Genomic DNA, 27,716 nt, shown 5'->3' with positions numbered 1-27,716 from the left:
AGTACATTTCAAGTTTAATTTTCAACAGTTCAGTACACATCTGATTGGCATTACAGATCAGAAGTGACTGACATACGCCTTCCTCCTAACTCTTAGCAGTTAAGCATTACAGTTTTAATGTATCCCAGCATGATCTGTTTCTTGAACAGTATCATACGCAGGTCCATATCTCAAAAGATTTCTCAGCTAGTTATCTGGCTACTACCAATTATTAACACAAACAAAAATAACCACAAAAATGAAGACTCATAGCTGAAACAGTTCTTAGCAGTGCAGTAGAATTTAGATTTTTTTTTAAAGTTACATATCATAGAAGGAACAGCAGTGTTTGAATGACCACTTAGGTTTTTTATTAAGTCAAAAGCTGCAGGCTTCCAGCTTGAGCCAAAATTAAATATGTAATTGATCTGTACTTGAAATCTTAAGAAAAGAGACAAATCAAGAACATGTTACTGCCTTAATAGTCCTACATTTTGACTAACAGCACAAAGTTGTGCTAAAGTCCAAAAAAATTTACAGGCTTGTCATTAAGTGATTTTTTTTTAAGCAACTCAAGAGCTCTACACCATATTAAAACACTTTCTAAACACATTTTTAAGCATCTCACTCCTCAAATATACGCTAAAACTACACCTCAAAGATTCTGCAAAAAAAATAAAAAAAGCAAGAAAACTCAAGTCACTAAGTACAACCAAATATAATGACAAAAAATGAAAAAAAGGAGAAAACAAAAGAGGAAAAAAACCCCATAACAGACACCTGCTACTCAGTAGTCTATGAACTTTTTTTTCTCTCATCGCAAAAGGAAAAAAGTTGAGACTCAAAATCAGACATGGAATTTTTCTGAAAAAAATGACTTATCTCCTTAGATACTGTTTATATTGCTTGATAACAAAAAAATCTTTGAAGTCAGGGATCTACTTACTGTACTCTGCACTGCAACATGAAGCCAGCTGTTACCAAGCTACTTAAACAGAAGAAACGAGCTTCTTTCCTACAAGGAAAAAGGATGCAATACATTCTCCCTGGTTATGATTTGTATCATCATCAGGTTTACTCAAACACAGAACTTGTCTATTTAAGCTTACCATGTTTTTTGTTTAAAATTCTTTTAGTGCCATAGCATAGTAATTTCTTATGTGATCAAGCTGCCTTATGAGGACATTATAAACTGTATTATACAGTAATATAGCCTTAGGAAAAAAATAGAAAAAACCCAGCATGAATACGAAGAGGAAGAGCAATGTAAGTTTTCTTTCTGTGGTACTCCCCATGACATCAATGCCAAAGGCTGCTTTATAGCTTATCCTCGGAGATTTTAACCCTGGACATAAATTAGTCATTTTCACAGTCACAGGGTTGTATTAAAAGTGACTTTTATGATTAAACAGGTAACAAAAATGCATTATACTGACCAATCCCTATGAATCTTTGTATTATGCTCCATTAACTCCCTCCTTCAGAGTAGGTAACAGTCTCAAACAAAAGTATCAACACCAACTACCTCAAAGACATATATCAATCTGAATGAAACACTGTAAAACAAATTTACATCATTCAAAAGCCTGTCATTACAGAATTATGGAAAATAGCCAGAGGGTGTTTATATTTACATCTTCCTTTATCAAGTTATACTGTGGGTTCAGAAAACTTAAAGATCATTTGCACTTTAAGTTTGTGTAAGCACTCATACAAAACAATTTAACAGGCAATCATGTTTTAAGAAGTTTGTAATGTAATTTACCAATATTTTTAGCTGCTAAAGCACTAACAAAGACTTAATTTAGCATATAACTCACACATCCTATATCAAGTAAACATTCTTGACTGCCAATAATTATACTGTTAGATGGTGAATAGTCCTCCAATTCCTAACATTTAACTTGAGAAAAAAAAGTTTGTTTGTTTGTTTTTTTTTCCCCAAAATAATGTGCAACAGGTAGAACACATGACTTCTTGGAAAACTCACTCTTTAACTATCAGGCTCTGAAAGACTTTACAAATCTCTTAATTTTTCTTAGTTTTCACCCTTAATTTTATATGAATGAGCATTTAGCTGGGCTACATTAGTAATATTCATCACATACGCTAAAGTCAAGGAACATTATCTTTATCTCACTATTCTGGAAATGAATAATTCAAAACTCTTCAAAAAAACAATGTAGAATTGTACCTGCAAATTTCTTCAGTTGAAATTGCTCTCTGTTGATCTATTAGAGACAATTAAGAGAACACCCATAATTTTTTTTCTGTCAATTTCTGAGAAAATTTGAATACATGCAAGTCAAAATTACCGTAATGCAGACAAAAAGGTCCTCTTTCATGAAGATCATCAATAAATGACTACCTTCAATAAATAAGTCTATCTGGAAATTCTAGAGAATTCTTTTGCTACAAGTTAGTCTTTCTTCTTTTCCATTATGTCCTTCTGTTTAAGCTCTCCATCTGAAAGTTCTGTATATTTTCCATTCTTTTCTTCCTCTTGTTCTTCTTCACTGCCTTCATCCGTGAGCTCCCGATCACTGTTTTCTTTTTTAGCTGCCTCATGTTCATCTACCCCTCCATCTGTATCAGCTGTGCAGATTCCGTAACACATAATGCTGATGACGCCCAGGGGCAATCCAAAGAGAAAGCATCCCAGCAGTGGTGAACTCTTGAACACAGACTGTTGAAAGACAAATTTGAAGTAAAAAACACTTTCAGTGAATATAAAGAATTACCACATTACTTCTCTTATTACTCTGTGTATTTATTTAGAAACATCCAAAATGACAGAGTCAGGTTTTGGGGTCTTTTTTCTCGGTTTTTTTTTTGGCTTGGTTTTGGTTTGGTTTTTTTTTTTTGTTTTGGTTTGGTATGGGTTTTTTTCCCCTCCAGAAAGAAGTCGTCATCCTCATTTTAACAGTTCTTACTGTAAGTTCATAAAAAAAGGCTTAGAAATTCAAATATTAAAATGTTGCATTGGGATAGTTAATGTTAACATGCCAGCTGTATAATCTACTCATTGTTTGAAGCTTGAGAAACAATTGTTTTAACAGTGTTAAAATAACACTCTGAAGCAAGCAGTTTCATCTCTTATTTGTGTCTCATTCTCAAAAATTAGCTTGAATAGTAAGGGAACTGCAGAAACATTCTGTTATTAGACAGCTTCCTATTGGAGAGTAGTTTAACGCCACAGGAGAAAGGACTTTTGGTTTCAGAAGCTGATGGCTAAATGTTGCGCGTTCACAGAAGTTTGGAAGCCACTCATACAGAAACATGTGAGTTTTAAATTCACAGCACAGGTTTTTTTGCTTGTGTAGGACAAGTGAAAAAATGGATTTGTGTACATCTTCCCAATAAAATTCTGTTAGGCAGAATTAACCTATAAGAAAGATGATAAAAATGTTTGCTTTAAAACTACACCAACTGTAGTATTTAATCCCCTTATGCTCTAACTAATTAGACTGAAACTCAGAACGTGAAAGTACTATCATTTTCAGTGAAAGGGTGTCAAAAGGGTCAAGGAAAAGGAATTCTCCCTGTTCTATCCCTTAAAATACATGTTGGACTAATACAGGAAAAGGTGAAAAAAAAAAAAGAAGCTAATGTATGCTGAATATTTAGCACAATGGGAAATATTATTAAAAGCTTTAGTCAAGAAGTTCATTTGGCTTAAACCTGATGTATATATACACACCTATAATATATACACAGTAAATCAACAAACTTATATAAAGATATTTCTAAACCCTCTGAAAATATCTGCATCTTGATTGACAAGGGCCCCATCTAATTTAATGAAAAATAAAAAACTTACGACTACAGTAGACTTGGCATCATAGATTATTCTCTTGATTCGTTGCAGAAGTCCATCACCACCCTGTGCCTGAAATTTCAAATGGAACCAAGTCAAAACTGCTGACACTTTTCAGTTATGATTCCAAAAGTTCATTCTTCAGACCTTGCAATCTTAAGTCCCTTTAGAAGGAAATGAAAAGCAATTATTCTTGCATATCATGATGCCCAAACACTCCAACTTCTCAAGCATGGATAAACATTTCAATAGTTAGATGAAAAATTCTCTCACAATTGTTTTAAACAATCAGTGTAAAATTTAACAGTGGACTGGCACTCTACTCTTACCATAGAGGAACTCTAACAGAAACTATCAACTGTCCTGATGTAACAATTACAGAATTGTAGAGATTTTTCTGAACTTTCCTGCAGCTGATGGGTATCTGTTCAAAGAATATGACAGAAGCAGTTACAAAAATCTGAGAACTAAGTAACAAGAAGATATGAAGGTGTAATAAAGAAAATTTGTGTCAAGCAATGACAGATTATACCTACATTGCCACCTAATTTAGCAGTCTTCAAAATAACTACATGAATCCAAAGGCAATTTATTTGTTGAACAGGACCAGTTTCCACCTGTCTTGAGTCGCTAGAGAAAGAAGTTGGAAGAAAACCTACATTTTGGAAGTCACAAGATCAGCACCTGACCCTGACCAAATCCTCTCAAATTACAAAAAAGTCCACAAAGATGAAACAGACTCACAGAAGGCTACCTATAGGGCCTTACAGAAAATAACAAGAAAGTTAAGGTGAATAATCCAACACTTCCTATGGAAGGGAGGGTGGAAATGTTATATTTGTCAGAAATTTCACTGTCGTTCAGAAAATCTGCATCCTATTACTTGTTTACCAGCATTCTTTGAAGATAGTCATTCCTCAACAGCTGTACAATTTCTTGGGCCTGAACATAGCCAAAGTAGTGACATTTTGTGTCTATGGACACCAATTAGCTTAAATGAAGTCACATCCTGTATTGCCTGTCTTGTATTAGCACTTTCACATACATAGAGAGATGTGAATTTAGACAGACCTTCAATCATTCTAGCCAAAATACTGCAAACAGAAGGTAGAAGGACCTAAGTGACACTATGACAAAACCCACAAGGTATCACAAACGAATTTTCTCAAAGATAAAAAACAGACAGAAACCAATTTCATTTATTGTTTCAACCAGAAAGATATATTTAAATAGAGTCAAACAGATGCTGATAACTTACTTCAAAGCAATTAACAAAGCATTAAAAAAGTAAGAACTGAAGAACAAAGAACCACCCAATAAGTTACAGGAGTATCTCTCACCTTGCAGCTGGAAGCATGGTCAGTAAAGTGGTGAACAGCAAGCAAATCCACCTACATTATGCTGCTACATCAAGTTGTCAAATTAAATAAAACCAAAGTACCCCTTAAGCGATCTACAGCATCACTTGTCATTAACACTCGATGACCTAAAACTGCTGGCATAACGTGGGGTTTAGCTAACACAGTAAGCATTCAATATACAGTGAATTGGGGCTTAAAATAACATAGACTTCTCCCAGGACACAGCCAAATGCTTTGTTAGCATTCCCCCCTTCATGGCAAAGCCTTCCTGCCCTGTAAGAAAAAATGAAAGCTCTGATCCATGATCTCTTTCCTCATCCACACAACACAGCCTTCCATTCAACTTATAGTACACTGAGGGAATAAGGAAACCTGAGTTTGTTTTGCCAACATTAAAAAACTGTCCAAGCCATCAATTCCAGATGGATTTATTAATTTTGTTTTAATAAAATATAGCTCATTTTTCATTTTAGAGCAGAGAGGGATAAGCTTGTGTCTGTTTGTAATATGCAAAGCAAGCATACCACTTGTTTTCGAATCTAAACCTATAATTCATCAAGCTATTGGATTTATTAATTTAGTACCCAAAAGAAAGGGTAGAGTTGAATTATGCACTATGAAGGAAATCTTAAACAAATGCATTTAAAGCAAACCAGGAGATGAATAAAAAGCTCTTCATTTACCAGTGATACCAGTAAAAGGAACATCAAGACGAGTCAGCTAACATTATGCCATAAACAAAAAAACCCCCTTGCTTTCCACAAGAGGTTCTGCAGTCAGAACAGTGAGCAATGGCACACTTCAAGAATTCACAAACATGTATTCACTGACAGCACGCAAGACAGGAAGACAGACAGGAAGATAAAGCACATGGCATAAGTCAGTAACCAAATTTTTTTCCTACTTCAGCATCTAAGGAAATAAACACCAACCAACGTATTCCAAGTCACAACAAAGACTTACTTCAGCTGTACCATCCAAGATATTGTTAATAAATTGAACCATATCTTCTGTGTTCTCAATATGCCTATCTGGCAGAAAATACTGCTGATTGGAGGTATTCAATACAACAATAGTAGGGATTGTCAAGTCACTGGAAACATAAAACAGATTATACAATTAAATAATTACTGTGTAAAACACTGCAATTCAAATAATTCCTACACCATTTAAAAGGGTATCCATTAATCTTCATTTTGCGTGTGTTCCTTACTAGCAGTTCCTTAAAGTCCAGAGGGAAAGGGGAAGAGAATCACCTGAATGGTACGAGCATATTTCTCATTAATATTTTTTTCTTTGCATCTGTGTCAGTGATGCTGTTGAAGCTTATTGCATTTTACATACCCATAGTCACTGCAAATTAGGTACCTCATGACTTGCCAATTAGTAAGAGATCACAGATCATAGCCTTGTACACGAAATGTACTATTAGCACAACACATTAAGTGTTTTAGTGCACAAAGGCAAAAGTATAATCCAAAAATTAAATCGCATACAGCCACAGTCCAACTAAACAGCTGTACCAATCAACCTCTACCTGGCAAGTCAAAAGAATAAGCCACACCAACCAGTTTTTCTACATCCCTTTTAGATATGGCAGATGAACTATAGAATTTTTAAACAATTATTACTCAGCAGTTGACCTTCACATGCATAAGCGTTGTTTAGTATCACAGAATCAGAAAGAAAGACAGGGGGAAAAAAAAAAAAAAAAAAAAAGAGAAAGAGAGGAAAAAGAGGTTAGACATTATCTCTGGAGATAAATCAGTATAATCTACTGTTCAAAGTGGCCCTAAATTCAAAATTAGATCAGGTTTAGAAAAATGTAATACTATGCAAGTATACTGTTCAAAAAGAAAGATTTAAAATACATTAAATAAGGCAAAAGATCTCCTGTACTCTTTGCCAATTTTCTACAATTGACATTCCAGTTGTGTAAGCTAAGATGCATCTTTGCTTTGGGTAAAATAGATAGTATTCTGTTTTCCTCTTTTTTGCATAGTTTTAACTATACTATCTTCAATCAAACAAAAGCATGTTCATCCACAGCTGAAGAGACAGACAAATTATGTCTACTAATGGAGTTACAGCCAAGTTCATAAGTGTATTTCTATCGGGGACATCTACTTCTACCCCATGAATCATACAATATTTTGTCCTCTGTGAAGAAAGAGAATTTGTTCCTTTGTGCATCTAGCACAGTAAAAAAGTATTCTGCTACAGTTTTAACCACTCAGAGGCTTTTTCTATTTCCACTTGCTGCCATCTAGTGGAAAACTGAAGTACTTGCAATACAGTTTAATCATTCAAGTAGCCACACGAGGAGCAGCTACTAACTAACACTGAATATGTTTTGCTGCTTTCCACTTATTCTGGGTATGTATACACTCTGTTTAGAAAATAATTAAAAGCCTGTAAGTACTTTAACAGCAGCTTCCCATGTACTACAAATCATAAAATCAGGCATTTTGCAGATTAAGGTAAACAATCCAGCTGAACAGATCTTGCCACTAGATCACTTCTGCTGTAAGTGGCAATTCTGTCTTCTTCCCCTTCATTTTCTTCCTCCCAGGGACACCATCTCCCTTCCCTGCTTCTTTGACATCAGTTCTGTTACTCAGCAGAATACACGGGAAGACATTTAAGGGTTTTGTTGGATCAGTAAACTAAACCCCCTACTCTCCTAGCCAATAAAGCATACACTTTCCTGCCAGCTAAACAGGCTGAAACAGTTCAGCAGACAGTCAGACATAAGAGCCTGCACAGGAGAAGCAATTAATGAAGTGAGAAAAGTCTCACTTTTGGCAACTATAAAGCACTAGATCAATCACATGACTTAACTTCAATTGAGAGCTGTTTTTAAATTAATTGTCTTCAGCTGTTAATCTACAGACATTCCACAGAAATACAGACCTTGTGCCTCCTGAGTCCCCATGAAGCTCCTAGAACCTTTAGGGGCACAAACACATGCTTTGTTCATACTCTGATCCCCAAGAAAGGGGTTTGGAAAACTTACAGAGCTGGCATATTGACCCCTGTTTTTCCCTTCTTTCACTCAAAAGGCCACAGGAGAACAAGTAGTCAACTGTAAAAGCCAAACAACTTAACTCTCTCAATTATGCATTTTTAGACAAGGATCGTAATAAGGGCAAATGTCAAGCATCTTGTTAAAATGCTTATATATTTCAAAATGCACCATGTACATATCAAGTGCAGACAGCATCTTCCATGCATTTTATGATGCTTCTCTGCAAAAGTGTATTTCCATGCAGGTCTTAAAAATGCATCAAGAATTAAATGTGACTCTCCAGAAATAAAAACCATAAATAATGCATAACCATTATTTACATTTCTTGTTACAAATTGACATAACTTCTAATTTGTCTAGTGCCCTGTAAATTTAATGAAGGAAAAAACCCCACAGTTGAATAGAATAATTAATTTAACAAAGCAGACCTAAACGATAAGCTTTGTCAATCAGCATTATCAGTAAGCCAAACTTCTAACATTAAATTATGTAGCTTAATTTAACAAACAACTAATACTATGTTACATGCTGATTTCTGAGGACAGCGATTTTTTTCTTAACCCATGAAATGCGTGAATTCTTCGTAAGATTGTTTTCAATTAAATAGACTTAGCAACAAATGCAAGAGAAGAAAGCATACTCAAATAAGAATTTACTTACTCCATTAGTAAACTATTAATGTAATCATTTCCATCCATATGGCCAAACTGGAAATCCCTGTAAGCAAAGCAGTGAAAAACAGAACGGTGAAGAAGAAAACAGAATAGTGGGTTTCAGCAAGAGTTCTTCCTTAAGTATTTTTCCTATAACTGAAGATGAGAGCACACATTCAGCAATATAATTCAAAATCTGACAATCTACAAGACAGCTAGCATCCCCAAACACATTCAGTTAATGGAATAGTTTTATTAAATATCAATATATGAATATAAAAGCAGGCACTATAACATATTTCATGTAGAAAAAGATTACTGCTATCTTAGAAAGGTTACTGCAGAAGTTCATTTAATATAACATAGTACCACGTGTGCCTACCTGTGAAAGTGATCACGATAATCTCTAGCAACTTCCTGAATAATAGATTTTAGCCTGGAGGGGAAACAAAAAAGTGACATTGATGATCCAGGATATACTCTGTCAAAATACAAACAATAAACATTGAGAGCTCCCCAGTAAGCAGCAAATAGTACCTCATCAGCAATAAGGATTCCCTATTCCATTAACAAAAACCACCTTGTTCATCTTGCTTGGTTTCTAAGGGCTGAAAGGCTATCTACCACATAGTCTCAACACAAGAAAAACACACACAGTCAGGCTGCTTCACTCCATCTATTGTCTTCTGAAGATGCAACACTGTGACTCTGAAGAAAATCCAAAGAGGTCTGGGAAAATAGCACACACAGTACTTGAACAATATTTTCTTAGGCTACTTATGTATGAAATCAGAAAGGGGCAGGGGAGGGTCTTGTTCCTCTTAGTCTCTTCAGCAAACACCAACCCAACTGAACATGTCCCTTCTTAAAGTAAGTTCCACAGACTACTAATATATAAGCATCACTAAATTAATTTTTAATGCAGTTGAGCTGAGCTGAAATAGTTATTTGTTTAAACTTACTCAGTTCATCTCAAAGTCATCTGAATTCAAGTACTCTCATCTATGTTAAAAGGTGAGATAACAGCTTTAAAAAGCTATGTGATCACTGTTTGCTCCTGTGATCTCATCAACAAATGGCAGAAGAGTGATATAGGAACTCCCATCATCTCATTGAACTCACATGTGCTTCAACAGACCATAAATTAAGTAAATTCAGTAGGCTGAAGTAATAAATTTGAGAACATCCACAAGTTAAAACCACTCATTCAACCTAGTATTTCTTAATATTTAAGAAATTTTCAAAGTTCTCTATGTCATACCAGCACATTTCTCCCATAGGGTCACCAATACCCAATTCTGTACCTGGTATGTTCCACTGAAGAGTTTTTATCATCAATGACTGCAATAGCCACAAGTTTTCCTAAAATAAGGAATAAAATACTTGAAACCATTTTAAAAGAAACATGCATTCTCAGATGGAAAATACTCCAATTCAGAAGATCAGATACTCTCCAGGGTCAGGAATTAGTTTTAAGTATAAACCAACCTTGATGCCAAATAGCCTCTTCTAGCTGACCAAACTGGTTTTCTTAAAGCTACTGAAAATAAATATGTAGCTTAATGCCACACCACTAGCACTGTAGGAAAAGCCTATCTATACAAAGACATTAAAAGGGGAAAAAACACAGATAAAAATTAATTCCCTACTCAAGCTGCATATTTGCATATACTTAAATATGAGGCTATGGAAACATTTATTACATAATGGCAATTACAAGCTGATTCTAAGTGATTGAATCACTATTGTATGGATTCAGTAATTACTATTTTTCACAGTATTGAACATGTGTATTATTATCTTTATGGAAAAACCACGGAAAGTTTAGTGGCAGAGCCCAGAATTCATTACATCAGAAAAACAACTTAGTTTACAGACCGCTGTCAGAGGAGCTTAAAGACCAAACACCAGAATATACTGATCTTTTCAGGATTCACTTTCTGAAGTTTTTCTGATTAAAAGAAAAAAACCCAAAGACTCTAAGGTGAACCAGATCAAAATATGTTTAGAAAGCTGGCTAAAGGTTCCCCAGATCAAGCACATCCTGTTAGGAAAGCCGGTCTGTTAACAGTGTAGTCATCAGCTGGATTAACTGAAGCCTCCAGAGAGCTCAAAAACTGTCTGTTAAGTCTCTCTGGACACCATGATTCACTCAAAACCCTCCCCGCCAAGCCAATCAATTGCTCAGCGCCTACCTATCACCATGCCACAGGAAGCATTCCCCTCAGAAAAAGAAACTCACTCTTGTTCAAGTAATACTGCAGAGTATTGAGGGCAAGAACAGTGATTCATTCCCAGGCTTTCTTGTGAAATAGCAATAGCTTCCACCTGTACGGCTTCTTCTATACCTCAATTCTCACCTTCCCCCATTTGTTTTCATGCCCTAAGACACTACCTAGTGAATACAGTAGGAGACAAATACTTTTTAGATCGGAGAAGATCTAGAAGATAGAAGAGTAGATATATTCCAGGTACTGTGTATTTATACATAAAGCTCTTAAAAATAAATGATGGCTTCTCCACTGTATTAGTACAGTAGTTTGTTTGGTTTTTTTTTTTTTGGTAATTTGAAGAATCGTTAGAAAAAAATGTAACAGGAAAAAATTGCTACATTTAAACAATTTGTAACAGCACTTAAATAACATGTAAATAATCTTTTCAAATATAGGTGTAACCACATCGGTTTCACAAACATATAAGAACCTAGATGTTTCATAACCTCTAAAACCTGAAAGAACTGAATGTTGCATTGAATATAAACTTCTTTCTTTTGGAATGCAATGTAATTATAAGGTATCCTGGCCTGGAAAAATCAACGCTTACAGCACTACTTCTGCTACTTCAGAGTACGTATACCTTAAGAACAGTACAAGTCATTTGCCGATTCCAGAAGACACTTGGCTTCAAAATTTTCATTCGGCTTGCAAAAAATTTCACTAGAGAAGAGCTAAAGCACTCCAGGACAGGTCCACTTTGCTACATGCTCTCCTCCCTTCCTTACCATATCTACTTCAAAGATATCTGAATCCATTAGATGTAAGACATATCTAAACCCATCCATATTTGATACTTCTAAATTCAGTCATAAAATTCCCTGTAGGTATTTCAAGAGTTAATATGCAATTTATGCAAAACCTAAGCTGCTCTTAAATTAAAAGTCCTACTAATTTTTTGTGAATGCTACAGGTTTAGACACACTAATTTTTATGTTGTGAGGAAAGGACTAGTGTAGGCTTTGGATGAAGCCTCTAGTCAAATTTTTCTTAGTGTTAAGTACAAGAGATGCCAAAGAGTTTAGTGGTAGCAGCATCTCACCTGTATCTCCAAGTTCATACAGCGTAAAGCCATCTACATTAAGATAACCTTGAAATCTTTCTCTATTTATCCAGGATGACAAATCACCATCTTCATACTCTAAAGAAAAAAAAAAAAAAAAAAAAAAAAAAAAAAAGAGAAGAGAAGGGGAAAAAAAAAGAATACATTAAAAAATAATTTTTTTTCTTTTTGGTAAGGTAGGCAGATTTATTTATTTCAGTACTGTAGAGGCAAATCCTTGTTTTTTTCCATTTTTTCCTTTTACTGTTGTTAGACAAGGATTCATATTTCTGGACATTTCTCTTCAGTTTTAAAACTTACAAAGCTATTTTCAGTCATTGAACAAAAAGTAAGTGTACTATAGCAAAACATGAAAAGCTGATTTGCAGATTATTTTTTCCCAAATCAAGGGTAAACAATACTATTCTAGAAGAGAACTGTGGCCCAATGCAGAAAGGAACAGTTTCCATCCCTGTTTTTAAATTGGGGGGTCAAGTTTCAAACAAAGTAAAGAGATACAAAAATACAGAAAGCAGTATTCATGAGAGTGCTTAAATGAAAGAGAAAGAAATCAAGAAAAAGTAGATGCATTAACAGCATTGTGAATGTAAATGAACAAATATTTACATATGATTCAGAATCAGTTATAGTGAAGGCTACAGTTTCAGGCACTATATGTTTTAACCTGTACAGAAACAAATTTAACACATACCACCAACACCATTATAATTAGATTTTAATCCCAAGAAAAATGCATATAAACATATATCATGCATATATGCACACACACACAAAAAATGCACATTAAAAATAAATAAATTTGTGTTAAATCCTACTGTATAATCAATTAACTTCAGGTTAACAATTAATTGTCCTAAGATTGTAGCAAACAATTCCAAGCATAAAGCTTGCTATAGATCTTGCATCCCATTCCCCTGCTATGGGGAAGAAAAAAAACAAAACACCAGACAAGGCCAGAGCATTGACATGGATTTTGCTAAACCTTTTTCTTATAGTGAGCTCTTCAAATTCCTGCCCAGTCATAACAGTTGCACATATAACTTTATCCAGTCTCTTATACTGCATCTTCATAACTTGTTTGATTTACAATAATGTTTCTAGTACATTGTAAAAAGTAAAATTTTTACAAAGCAAATTAGAAGCCTGGATTACTATGAGTTTTGTGTTTGTTCTGAAAGCTGTGGAAAAAACAAGCGGGCCACAGAGCAAAAAGCAATTCAGAATTGTTTCTTTTTGACAAGCTTTCCTTCTCCAAGCCCGTTTAAAAAACAAACAAACAAAAAAACCACCAAAACCAAATGCAAATCAAGGAGGCTGTAGAGTGAATTTTTCTCTGGAGGATGACTGGTAAGGCAACAGACTGAAGAGGAAGCCAAGGACAGCCATTCTATAAAATTACAAAGAATATCCTTGATGGCCCATCTGGAGTATTTTTGCTGTGGTACTACCGATCCTCAGAAATTAAAACAGCAGAGTAATCTTCTGAGTGATGTGTTTTCAACTTAAAGTAAAAACCTGCATTTAAAACAAGCTAAACCAAGAGTAGATTTTTTGTAAGTGGTGTACCTATAAGCCAAGCCATGGTACGCAATGTAAGTACATGTGTGTACGTGCATCTAACAGACTATAAAGCATGGGCTTCACTGTATAGTCTGAGTGTAATATAGCACTTCATATATAGATATCCATACCTACGGGTATACAGTTTCTCCATATATACTTCATATATCTTGTCTTAAGGTCATGTCTACTTTTACTTACCATCATAAACAAAGTAAGTTCCATCTTTGAAGACCACAACAGCAGGCAATTCAGGCAATGTCACATACTGAAAGAGGTGGTTTTCAATTAATCCATGGAATATTTAAAGATTTTTAAACAAACAAACGAAATCTTAAAATGGGGAAAAATCTCAAAGTACATTTAAATTTTTCTTTCCACATTTACTAAAATAAATTTACCCACTTCCACATATTAAAATGTAACATGACATAAAGTTATTTTTGAGAGGTAGGTCTCACAAAGTGTAAATGAAGCAGGTTTTTTACTAGTATCTGCAGTAGCCTGAAGAGTATTTTATTGGTTGGACATGAACTTTAGATAGGAGATCATAACTTGAGGGTTTTATCAATCATGCTCTCTGTTCCCAATTTCTGCTGTTGTCAGCATACCTGTCATACCATTACTTTTACTAAACGGACAGTCAATATTGCAACAGTAACACTGATAACATGTCCCACTAAATTTGGGCTATTTACTGTGGTTCAGGCTGATGGGAATATAAAGACACAGCTTCAGCAGGCAGGGCTACAAATAGCCCTAATCTATGCAACAGAACAATGAATCCCTGCATTACCATCCTAAACATGGTATTTAGGATGGCCAGCAACATACCACAAAAAAAACAGAAGGCGTAGAAACCTTTCCCTTGGAACTCAAAGTAATCTTATTCAGCTCATGCTTTCAGTAAACTGCCTCAGAAGAAATACTGCATCTACTCCTTACTGCTTGCTACGGTTCCAAGATAAAATTCTAACAGCATTTGTGGTTAAGAAGGGACTGTATCATGAGCTTAGCTTTGATGATGACGTTGGCTGAATTGTCTAATTTACTGATATGTTTGGGAAACACAAGAACAGTATCACGAGCGCTTTTCCAAATGACATGCCTTCTGTAATCATTCTGCATTATCTTACTTGGAAATAAATGTAAAAGCAGTAGGTTTATAATGTAACAGCTCAGATGAATGAGCAAGAAGAAGGTAATTCTAGATGACGCTTTATTCTCTTATTTGCCCAAAACATACTTTAGCATCTTTAAACAGCAAATCAGTCTATGCACAGCTTATGGCTTGCAAAAGATGCCTGAAGCTTGGAAGGAGATTACCTACGGTGACAAAACAAAGCCTAACAGTGAATAATGCCATGCAAAGCCTCATTACAACTAGCAACCATTGATTTCATAGTATTTTTGCTTATCTCCACAGAATACTGCATACCATTGCTATTTCAGTTTAAATAATATTTGTGGGAAATTACATTTGGTGGGAAAAACAGCTCACTGCTTACATCACTGTGATCACAGAATCTCAAAGAGTTTCAGCCCTTTACACTACAGTACTTTCCTTGCTCAGCTGGAGCTGAAGTGCAAATAGCAATATTAAAATTGAGGTAGCTTTTGATATAAGGCTTTTGGAAATCTAACAATACGTTATTTATAATGAGGCCAGTTCTGCTTATGATGTTGGAAAATGCAGGTGCTTAAGAACAATAAATTATGCTAGTTCTCACCCTGCTAATCCCAAACTAATTTCAAAGTCATGTGTTATGAGGCACAGAGCAGACTTAGATCCTACTTGGAGATAACAATATATAAAAAAGCCTCTGGATTTTGCTTCAACACATAAGCAACAACAGTTAGACTAACAACAGTAGCAGCAATTTTTTCCACTGTTGTGACTAACCGTAAATAATTTCCTTGTTACAGAATCCTCCAAAGGGCCACATGAGAATTCTGCAGCCACTAGATTGGATCAATTGATCCCTGGGCAGACTAATCTTTTGATCAGCTGTACTGCACAAGGCAAAAATAACTTACCTTTTCACTTCTCTGATTATTAAGGTACCAGTGGTACTCCATGCCACAGACCCCTAAACTAGTCATAAGAGTGGTTGGTGAAAGGGCTGTCAGGAGCAACAAGAGCTTTGCATTGGCTAAAAATCAAAGTATCTACCTTCTTGAGTAGGTTGTATGGTCCACAGAGAGTTCTGCATACCTTCTGCTTAATTTTATTAATAAGACTGAACAAATAATATGGCCAATAAAAATCAATGACAGACTGAAACTTGGTTTGTATTCTTTCCCCATATAGACTGAAAAATGTTTCAGTGTAATTAGTTTATCAAAGCCAAATATATTCTAAAAAGCCATCTCTGTGCCATCAAACAGCAAAATTACATATATCAAGAGAACTATACCATTTCTGTGGAAATAGCAGGAACTGAAACAGCTTACCTCAGGCAGCACATCTTCTGAGGCAGAAAAAAAGTACGTATAAACAATTAGTTCTGAAGCAACTTCAATGTATTTTTCCTGCAAAAATACAAACGATGTTTTTTAATTTCTGAAGTTTTAGTATGCCTCAAATGAAAGTTTTGTGACACAACTTATCTTCAAAGAGTAATTAGAAATTATTGTTATGACACAAGATTGTAAAAACACTTCAATAAACATAAAGATGAGAATTTATTACAAGCATGCACTTCAGTCTTCCAGAAGATGTTTTAAAACTACATCTGTGAATAATCAAAAGTAGTAACTTCATTTAATCAAGCTTCAAACCTTTAAAGGAGATTCACCACCAACATACACAAAAAGTACGTGATGTCTCTTTTGCACATGCTCAAACATTTGCTGGCTAGGAAGTGGCCTGATAAGAGGTCTGGGAGGAGGGAAAAAAAAAAAAGACAAAGAAACAAATCTCAGTTTCTGCAAGTTACAAAACCCAAACAAATAAAAATCCCCAGGAACATGACATACAGTTTTTTGTGCTTTTTTTTTAAAAAAAAAAAAAAAAATAAATTCCGTACAGTTTTTTGTGCTTTTTTTTTAAAAAAAAAATAAAAAAAAAAATTCCCCAATACAAGTTCATTTAATTTTTCAATTTATTATTTTGGTTTCAAGCAAAAGGAAAAAAAACTACAAATCCCCCCAAAATAAACTTGTTACATCCTCAAATAGAACACTTAAATTAGAAATTAATATCTTAGTACAAAACACCACTATGGTGTAAACATGCATGCCATTTACTGGTCACAGAATCACAGATTGGGTTGGGTTGGAAAGGACCTTAAAGACTGCCTAGTCCAACCCCCCTGCTGTGGGCAGGGACATCTTTCACCAGATCAGGTTGCTGAAAGACCTGTCCAACCTGGCCTTGATCACTTCCAGGGATGGGGCATCCACAGCTTCTCTGTGCAACCTGTTCCAGTGTCTTACCACCCTTATAGCAAAAAATGTCTTCCTTATGCCCAATCTGAATCTACCCTCTTTCAGTTTAAAACCATTGCCCCTTATTCTGTCAGTACAGGTCCTCATAAAAAGTCTCTCTCCATCTTTCTTATAAGCCCTTTTTATATAGTGAAAGGCCACAATAAGATCTTCCCAGCCACAGTAAGTTCTCAATCATTTGAGAGATAAAATTCAGAATGTAAGCACAGCAGTTAGAAAATGTGGTCTTAGAAATAAATAATATTACAAAACTCTGGTAAATTATTAGACATCACTGGTATTCCTAAACTACAGAATTCTGAACAATAATTAGTATCATGTACCTACACGAATGCTTCTTAATTATATTTAAGAATGAAGGAAAGACATGTGATTCTTCCCCCCACCGAAGATTACTGCCTATAACATTTTGAGGCCACAGGCCCCTGTAGCGAAGGAAGAAAAAGCCAACAGAAATTGTTATGAACAATTCTGTAATAGCAATCTCCATATGTTGCCAATTGCTGCAACTTTTCAGATGCATAAGTATATATTAAACTGGTATTTCTAAGATAACTTTTGAGTATTAAACGCATTCTGCCTTAGTAGTGATGTCTATCTATCAACCAACATTCAGGTCAGAATTCTTGTTTCTGGCTTCCGTGAGTTTCATTTGTTCATAGTTTCCATTACTTTGGAAAAGCCCTTAGTGCTTGCACTGTAAAGAAGGGATTGTGACTAGCCAGTCTCTACTCACCTCCTCCATGCCACTCACCACCAGTCTCACATGCAACCACATATACAGTACATATAGTTTTTATTGTCATGTCAATGTCTTGTTCTTTTTTAACTAGATTTCATTTTTGGCCCACCTCAAAATCCTAGAGAAGTTTTAAGTCATCAGAACCAGTCTCACAGAAACGTGTACTTACCCTGCCACTCTATTAGCAAATTCAATTATATCATCTTTGGTTCTAGGTCCTCTATAGTTGTATGCCAAGTCTCCTTTCAAGCTAATAGGAAAGACAAAAAAAGAACAGAATTGAAATCAACAAAACTATATCTGAAATGTAGAAATCTTCACATGTTTATTACAGTCACCTTTTAGCAAGCAATAAGCAAGGTAATTCTTCAAATAGTCAGATAAAAGAAGTGGTCAGCAAAATATAAAACTCAATAATGCAATACAACACAATCACGGAATAAAACCTTATTTACACACTATCTGATTTACTGGCTTCTAAAAATAATTAACATTTTGAAGATTTTTTTTTTTCTAGTGCACAGCAGTCATTTATTTTGTAAACACAGATCATTTGGAACATTTGCTTATCACCACACAAAAAACCCACCCAAACCAAACCCCAAACATTCAGCATTTTTAAAAGGAGTAATCCCTAAGGGGTATAAGGCAAACATATAAACTTCTTTAATTTTTTTTTATAATTTAAAAGTATTAAATGTCCTGCAAAACCTTCTGAATTTATCTATTAAATTAAGCTTCCATGAAGCATTGGTCAGTGTACTGTACTCTGCTGACAGGGGATGTAGAACACTTACATTGTAAGAATATTCAAGTAAGTTTTACTAATTCTAACAGGCTTTCTTTGAATCCATATAGGTTTAGGAAACTCATAGGAAAAAAGTAAACATAACCCAAATTTGCTATGCCTCTATATGCCAATGAAGTTTTTCATTCTTCAAGATTAATAAGCTAAACATCTCTGCTGCCCTTTTGAGAAAACTAGCTTGACAAGGTTTTACAAGATTTTATTACACATTATGAACAGTATTTGCTTAAACAATAACCTGCCAACAAACCCAGTATGTTCATAGTAAAAAGTACTCAAAATTATTAAGTCTGTATTTAACATGACCTTGTACTGGACTATACACTACGTGTGTTATAAGTAAGTACATATAATATCATTATGTACTGGTATTTTCCTGTAAGTTTTGTCTTTCATTTTTTTTTTTTTTTAATTACATGAAGAAAAAAAATCTACATATACTTCCTTGTCAAACAACTGCTTTCAGACTTCACCCATTACTGTCATTTACATAAGATTTAAGTACACTGGAGAGTGAGGTAATTAAATATAAGAAAACACAATCAGCAACCCACAAAAAGTTAACAGGAATACTCAGGTATGCACTTACATCCCGAATCACTCTAAAGGTGTCAAATTAATTGCTGCATTACATTCCTTTTGATAATAATAATTGAATATATATATATTTGAAATATATATTTATATACACACACTTTTACAAAGTTGCATAGAAAACAGCAGTTAAATGAACTCCAAATTTGCTAACCTGCCTTTAAGAATTCTGTTTCTAAATCAGATCCTTGGTATTACTGAATTTCAAAGCAAAACAGTCCAGTAGAAATCAAAGATAATGTCAAAATGAGATGGAGGAGTATTTTTGTTTGGTTTTGGGGCTTTTTTGTGGTTTGTTTGGGACTTTTAAGCTGAGAGGACTATTTTTTTTTACTGTCATGAAATCAGTGGTAGTACAGGTAACTGTTAGAAATTCAATGAGAAGCATCAACTTACAGCTTAATTGTCGGATAGCCTCGCACTCCAAATTCAGATGCAATACCTGAAAGAAATGTGTTATTGCCAAAGTGAACCAAGACTTTCATGCTCTCCTACCTTAATCTTTAAAACACAGTTTACTATTCAAGCCACATAAATAAATGAAAAACCTACCACTTAGTTCAGTATGAATTATTTTACTCGCTTTCACGAAACTGCTATTATGAAGCTACACCATTAAATTTTGGACCTCTTTCAGAGATACCGCAGGGTCCCAGCATAGGCTCTCAATTCATACATCACAAGTCAAATGGCATGAGACTCCTCTAAACAGATACACTTCAGTTTTCACCAAAAGGTACTACACATTTAACATGCACATACAACTGGCTGAAAATATCACAGGCAAGAATTAAGCATCATAGATGCAGAGCTGTAAATACTAATGCTTAAAAGAAATATAAAAGACAATTAACTGCTCCTGTGCTACAGTAATGGGTAACAACAAAAGCGCAGTATTATACTGTAGTAGTTACAAAAAACTCAGTTTTTAAAACATTCTGCAGAAGTAAATGTCTATACAGTCATCAACTTCACCAAAAACAGGCGCTTTCCAAGCAATGAGTTACTTAGCTGCTACTTACTAAAGTGGCAAAAAGTAAGACATTTGCAGAACTTTTTCCCCTTCCTCACGTTTGTTTAAAACCTTGAACCTTGCTCCCATCAATTAGAGGAGTACAATTTGCAACCGCCCTTCCAGTTGTGAACATAGCAAATGCCACCTTAAACTACACTTTCCAGACAATTCAGTGTTTTCCAAAAGCTAAACTAAGCAGTCTTCAAAAAAGGCTAAATGTGAAACAAATTCTGACAATGCTTGTGCAATTCCTACTGAAAAACAACCCCTGCACTCAAAATGCACTGAGATTCAATACTTTTAACATAAATATTCTGAAGCTACGAACACACGTGAGAGCAGCAGATGTGGGAGGACTTATATGCAGGGCTCTGAGTAGCAGTTTAGAAATTATGACCCTAAGGTATTTTGCCTGGATCAAAACCGTTGCACAGAACAATAAATAACACTAACAGTTCACCTGCCAGCATCTTGGGCAGCGGAGACTGATCCAAGAAATATGCGTGCTAGGATCAATTAAATTCTGATCCTTTTCTCTCATAGCTGTACCACATAAAACTTGAATGCATTAAAAGCTGTATTAGAACATTCAACCACAAGAGCTGTCGACAGGCAATAAACTTCTCTTTGTACAGCTCTTGAGCAGAGTCAGGAGAACTACAAACCAGACATTTTTTATATGTTTTTTAAATATTCCAGCCATGGAGATTACTAAAATCCTCTCAACATCATGGAATTGAATTACGTATTTACATCATCACCTCCACTTGTTGATATGACAAATGCAGTGTAGGCAAACACCAGCAATTATGCTAGCGTTTGCCCAGGTGTGACATATTTTTACTTCGATCACATTCAGTGGACTTCTGAGGCTAACCCCCAGGAAAATTCAACTGATACCACACTGGGTGACTGTTCTGTTGATGTAACTGCTATATCCTCATTCCACACAGCTACCAAAGGCAACACTTATTGGGTGCTTTGTATGTTCAGCTGTGATCTCAACTCTCTGATGGCAAGCTACCCAAAGTTCAGATTTTTCACTCTACTCCACGTTCTTATTAGGAGCACAAACTATGCAGAGCCAACCATTCATGTTCCTTCCTAGTTACACATGTGCCCAGCTACATTTCCGTCTGATATCCTCAAAATTGAATAACTTTGTTTTCAGAGAATCTTTAGATTGGGAAGACATTAAGCAGAGTTGGCTGGGCTTTTCATGTCCAGATGTTGTAAAATTTCCACTTTCAAAATAAAAGCACAAAACTATTTCAAAAGATTTATCGGAGTCTATTCTTCATAAAACTGGTAACAGATCTGAGAAGAAAAACATTTCCAGGGCATAAAAGAACCCTTGCAGTTTTTTGTAATTTTTAAATATGCAAAACTGAATTTTAGAACAAAGTGAGAATTCTAGGTATCAAATACAAAAATTTAGTATCAGGATGACAGATGGCAAATACTTCAGGGTAAGAGTTTATGCAATTTATATGATTTAGAATTTTATATAAATGACTGGAATGTCATAGATCCACCAAATCTATTCCCAATTTTGAAGTTACCTGGTTGCACGATCTTAAAACCTTTAATTCTCCAGACTTATTTTTCTTTAGCAAATAACTACCTTTAAGATGAAACATGAGGTCAAATTTATGTGGTTTTACAGAAAAAGCTATATGCAGTAAATTGGTGCTTGAGATGATCATCTTGATCTCAAAAGACCAAACTCTGCTATATGTAAGCACAGAAAAACTGTAGTATCACTGAAAATAAGTATTCTGCATAATTTCTAATGCAAATTTAGCAATCTGGAATATTCAGGTTTAATGGGTATTAAGTAAAAACACTACATGTATTAACAGAGTTTTATTATGTAAAGATCTCACTTGGGCTTCCCTCTTAAATATCATCCTGGTTCAACATAGATTTGAGTGAAATGACAATCAACAAGCATGCTAAAACTGAGAAAATACTGTTAAGCATGCAACAATCCTCTCGTGCCTACACAAACCACTTCTCTGAATACCTGAAGTTCTGGATTTTCTCTGAAAAGGTCAGTATATATGAAAGGCATGATCAAAAAAGACAGTGTTAAAATATCTGAAATTGGTTCTTCAAGAAGACATTTACAGAAAAACACGGGGAGAAATTGGCTCATCACTGGTGTAATGACTTCAGTGATTTCAGTAGGCTTTTGGTGTAACATCTTAAGAACTGATAACCTGAAAAGTGTAACAGCAAGAACACAAGCACTTGTCCAACAGTAATACAAGGAAGCTAAAATTGGATTCTGTCAGGAGACACACCATATAAAGATGCTTTTATAACAGTACTGTAAGAAGCATGTCAAAAGCGGATCTTTGAAAAGCTTTTACCTTCCATCTGTCAGGAAGAATTTCCTACACAAGCAGAAACAAGTGTGATAAAAACCGCATACTACAGCATGTTGTCACCTTTAGAAAGAAAAAGATCAGGAAATTGTTCTCCAGTGACTGTTTGCATACATTTGCTATGACACAGAATAGAAGAATGACTTAATGAAAAAATTAAGAGTAGTTTCAAAACAGAGGCTGTCATAAAATTACCCCTAACCAAACCATACTTACTAGAAAAGGAAGTTGCATCCATCTTCCCAACTTTTACTGGAGAGCCCATGCTTTTCATTTCTATACCCACTTCATTCCACACAGGCTCCAGTTTCTTGCAGTGTCCACACCAAGGTGCGTAAAACTGAGAACACCACACATTTGATTTTAGAAAAAAAGACAAGTTAATTAACAGAAATAATTAAGAGAAGCTGATCCTATTTTTAACCCTCAAATACATCAGCAAGGCTTATTTTCCAGTCATGGTGTTCTTTAAGTCTTAATCAAACTGCAACTACAAAACTGGAGTGACAAACAGAGCTTTTATGATTTGGTGCTACTTTTAATATGAAAGCACAAGGTCAAAAAGAATACATTCTATCACTATACTATTATATGATTTCTTATTTAAAAATAGACTGCGTGGTAACTTTTTTTAAAAAAACCCTCTCTTTTGGAATATTTTCCTCTTTTTTTTGAAAGTTAAAAGATCATGTAATCAATCTATCCAGGAATATGAATTTATTTGCCAATAGGGGAATATCATTGCACTTTTGGCAAATAACATTAACTCCCTTTGAAAGGAAGGGCAATATATACATATGTATACTTCCCTAAGCCGCCCTCTGGATTTCAGTTCTACAGTGACTACTTTCACATAAGCACACTGTAAAATCGATCCTGTTTTCTCAGGGCCAAGCAGAGCTGAGAGACTTCATTTCACCTTTCTGCCTATGTCTTGCTGCAACACCTCAGTGAAATTAACAGGGAAGATATTAATGTTTTGATATAACAAGATCAGGTCACAACTTGACAAAATTGGATTCTGTTTTCCTATACCTTATTGATCAATTCTGAATCAGCATATACAGTTTTCCCCACTCAAAAAATTACAAATCTGAGTTATACAATTTGGGAATTACAGTTCCTATTTGCATGAGCTAAAAAGAATTTTATCTCATTCTCAAAGAAGCTTAATCTTCTTAATAATTCCTTGCCTCTGAAATAAGGAGCACTGAATCTTTCCAAATACGTTAGAAAAGTAAAATACATTTGATGTAGTACTAAATGTCTAGAACACAAATTAGCTGGTATAACTAGAGAATGGAACTGTAAAAATTCTGAACAGAGGTTATCACCTCCTGATTTTAAGTGTTAGGTAATCTGCTTTCCTCTTTTAAGGACTGTAAAATTTTGGAAGAAGCCTGTCTGCATCCAGTACTCAGTCTAATTCCTGGTTCATCCTGAACAATACAGACAGATTGCTTATCCATCCTGTCTGAAGAATTCCTGTCATGCAATTTTTCTGCACCATGTACAAACAATTTTGCAAATGACGAAGCAGCCTTACTACAGAGTAGTAGCACTGTACATTATATGTTTTAATTTCCACTAGCAGGTCTTCCCATTTTTCTCATATACTCACATCTACAAGCCAAATATCATCTTTACGGTTTTCTTTAAACCTAGGAGGGGAAAAAAATGAAATCAATATATGATATATCTGAAAATATATGTGAAGCGTGTGTGTCAAACAGGCAAAGTCTACAATTAAATTGGTATAAAATTATAGATACAAGAATTCTATTTTGTTTCTTTCTTTGGGGGTGGTGGGGAGGAGCAAATAGTTATTTTTCAGTATTAAGATTGCCTCTGCACAAGATACTACACACACAATACTACCAGTTAGGTTTCTACAATTATTTGCCAAGACAAAAAAAAAAAAACACAACAAAAAAACCAAACACCACAACAAACAAAAAAACCAAACAAAACCCAGAAAAACAGTAAGAAATCAGAAAACACATCAAAACACACAAAAGATATTTGATTACGATATGTAATCTAAGGGGAAGAAGTATTTTGCAGCTGTTCTAGTTCATTAAATATTGTTGTTGACTGTTTAGAAAAGTTGCATTTTTATATATCAACTAATAAAGACTCTTAAAGCATTGTTTTACACTGTTAATCTTAGCTTTACTGAATGTAGACTAACTAAATTATCTTTAATGTTAACATGCAAGGCAATTTTAGTTCAACCTCTTTCAACATTCTACTATAGGTGTGTCAGTATATGTTTTTATCAAAGGTGCACACAAGAAACCAACTTACTGGAATAATAATGTCCAAGTAATCGATAAAAAAACCCAGAGATACACAGGTACTACTGAATACTCTTAATGCTGGACAAATGACATCTTAATTAACTGACTAGCTTAAACAACTGTACATCTGTCACTAAATGCTAAAACATCTAAACTGAAAATTGAGCATGATACATCAAAGTTCCTTGGTATCTCCTGAAATGTTGCTCACACATTTCACTGAACTGTCATCACTGTAAAATTATAGAAATTATTGCATTATTTAACTATTTCTACACTGAGAGTTAAATAAGCCAGAATTTTAATGTAAGGTTCATTTTTGTAAAAGATGGGTGTTGTAAAAGTGACTAGAACCAGAAGTAATGTTCAACGTTCTTACTGTAACACTTTTATTGTGAAAGGAGATGACTATATATGTGATTACACAGTATGTGATCTACACTCTAAGTTAAGATCAAATTAATAGAAGTTATAGCCAAACTCATTAATTCCCAATATGCAGCCTGCCTATAAATGGCTCATAGGCAGTAAACAGACTCAGAGAACATTTATTATATTTTATTTAAGAAAGAAATAATTAGGAAATCATTAATATCATCTAATTAGAGTGCTGAGTGTCTGAAACTTAGAAATGCAGCATTTCACTGGTAAATTCAAGCCTTCTTTTGTTTTATTGATGGCATATCAATGTTGCAATGCTTGTAACAGCAGAAAAGGTATTTGCAGCAACTAACATAAAACTGCTACAGGAAAGCAGCATTTTTAAGTCACAAAATTGCTTACTCAACCACCTTGCTAAAAATTTACTTCACCACCCTAAGTGCTGCAGAGCTAATGAACAAACTAGTTAAGAGTCTAGCATCTCTTGAAAACTCTAATGAAGCTCCAGCTAACTTCTAATTACAATGTCAAATAATTGGTTATGATGCAAGAGGCAGAAAGCAGCTACTGAATCATCAGACCCTGGGCCATGCTTCAATGTAGTGTATCACCTTTGGTTTGTAAAAGAAGAATTTACAATGAAATGTTCACCCCCCGTCACAGTATGACTGTTATGGGAGACTGCAAAGAGCACTAAAGCTCTGAGAAAGGTAGACTGAAATCTTATAAAACCAGTAGACAGCAAGGAAAAAAGGAAAAGAAAGGAAACATCTGGAGGCAGAACATTCCAATGGAATTTAATAACTTTGGTGTAAGATATTCTAAAAAATACTGTTGTTTTTACAATAACAAATGTCAAGTTGTACCACTCATTTACAAGCACTTATTTAATCAACTTCCACAGAAACTAAAATCTGCAGTGTGACAAAAGCCAACTATCTAAACTCATCCTAGTTTTGGTAATGTCACCAATTAAATTACCAGAAAATATTAAGAAAGCTCAACATACTGTTGAAGAAAAACAGAAATATCTGTACAAATGGGTTTTTAAGCATCTTCTGAAGGTGCTGTTTCTAGGCCCTGCAAATACATTTCCGAGCATATAATTTCAGTGTCTCTTTTTAACTCTCCTTTGCAATCCTCTCTCTGTCAGCTGACACAGGCACAATCATAGTCGTGGAAAGATGGCATAGGCATTGCATATCCGTGAATAAAAACTATTTGTCTCAAATACATACAACTTCCCAACATTCGGAAGTACGTGATCAAATGTTGTCTCAACCTCCAATTAATCCATGCACCCCACTTAATCATTAACAGTTAAAAGAAACCAGCATGAAGCAAAACTGAAGACCAAAGCCACAATTCCAAGGGCCTTAAACCAATCCAGCTGCTGTTTCTGTTCCTCCCTGTCTCCCTTCTTACCCCCCCTTGCACCGTTTCTGATGCTTCTGATTCTGGGTGAGCCTCCAATGCATCCTCACAGACAGAAAAATTTTTCATTTTTTAGTCAGGTTACTTATCTGCTTTGTTACCACACTGGAACAAGTCAGCAGGTACCGCAAGAGGAGTACTGACCTGAAGCTGCCATCAGTTCAATCAGCATAAGCTGATAGGAACCATAGCTCTTATTTTGCACCCTTTCCACAGCCCATTTGGGTGATGATGGGTAACTTGCACATCTGTTAGTTCTTCCATTCTACTTGTTTTCCTAAACCCTGTAAGCTTGGGAAAAGGGATCTGCACCTTGTGCTAGTAGCCATTGCTTGCAACTATCAAAATTCAAATAAAACCCAAGGTTTTCAGCAACAGCAAAAACTCCATAATGTTTAGGTATCTATAACATAGAAAACTTGAAACTTTCACCAGTTACCGCTCCCAATCTTTTTTTAAAATTGTTTTCCTAACCTTTTTCACCATTTGCCAATTAGATAAAAAGAAAAAAAAAACAAAACACAAAGGAGAAAAAAAAAAAAACCCAAGCCTGTCCTGAACAAGTCACCATTTTATTCTTATTTCCAATTGCAAATACAGGCCTCTCTATAGTTTTGCAGTTGAAAAATCCAAGTGTTCTAAAATAGGATTGTCTTTTATCAGCTATTTAAAAAAATTTGTGTGACTACAGAATTATGCTTTTTCACTCCAAAACAGCAATTACATTTAAATTTACACCTGTGGAAACATGATGAGGGAGTGCAGATACATGCTATTTTATTCACCTACCCTCTTTATCTTCAGTTCTTGAAAATGAGGCCATGTTTTGAAAAAACCTTTTGGAAATCAAGTCCAAGCAATTCATGTG

At 34.9% G+C, this 27,716-nt stretch overlaps 1 protein-coding gene across 1 annotated transcript; it reads right to left on the bottom strand.

Annotated features, from left to right (window-relative positions):
- Positions 1–2,130: 2,130 nt before the first annotated feature.
- On the bottom strand, positions 2,131–23,035 carry TMX3 (thioredoxin related transmembrane protein 3). Its single transcript, XM_035896931.1, has 14 exons — positions 22,950–23,035; positions 22,719–22,796; positions 19,725–19,770; positions 18,096–18,176; positions 16,516–16,615; positions 16,189–16,266; positions 13,936–14,002; positions 12,154–12,252; positions 10,143–10,200; positions 9,221–9,274; positions 8,846–8,902; positions 6,121–6,250; positions 3,800–3,868; positions 2,131–2,665 (listed from the first exon to the last, which is right to left on the bottom strand). The coding sequence occupies exons 2-14, from the start codon at positions 22,723–22,725 to the stop codon at positions 2,399–2,401; spliced, it is 1,113 nt and encodes a 370-aa protein (XP_035752824.1). The 5' UTR covers positions 22,726–22,796; positions 22,950–23,035; the 3' UTR covers positions 2,131–2,398.
- Positions 23,036–27,716: the final 4,681 nt, after the last annotated feature.

Source organism: Egretta garzetta, unplaced genomic scaffold, assembly GCF_000687185.1.
Source record: "Egretta garzetta isolate BGI_Z169 unplaced genomic scaffold, ASM68718v1 scaffold126, whole genome shotgun sequence".
Lineage (NCBI taxonomy): Eukaryota > Metazoa > Chordata > Aves > Pelecaniformes > Ardeidae > Egretta > Egretta garzetta.
Note: the sequence above shows the minus strand (reverse complement) of the source record. Positions and strands in the feature narration are given on the sequence as shown.

Excerpts from the sequence above, each read along its gene's own strand:
- TMX3 (XM_035896931.1), bottom strand. Across the intron at positions 16,267-16,515 it reads GTGGTGAATCTCCTTTAAAG|GAAAAATACATTGAAGTTGC; the intron begins GTTTGAAGCTTG and ends GTATTTTTGCAG. Across the intron at positions 14,003-16,188 it reads CAGAAGATGTGCTGCCTGAG|TATGTGACATTGCCTGAATT; the intron begins GTAAGCTGTTTC and ends CACCTCTTTCAG.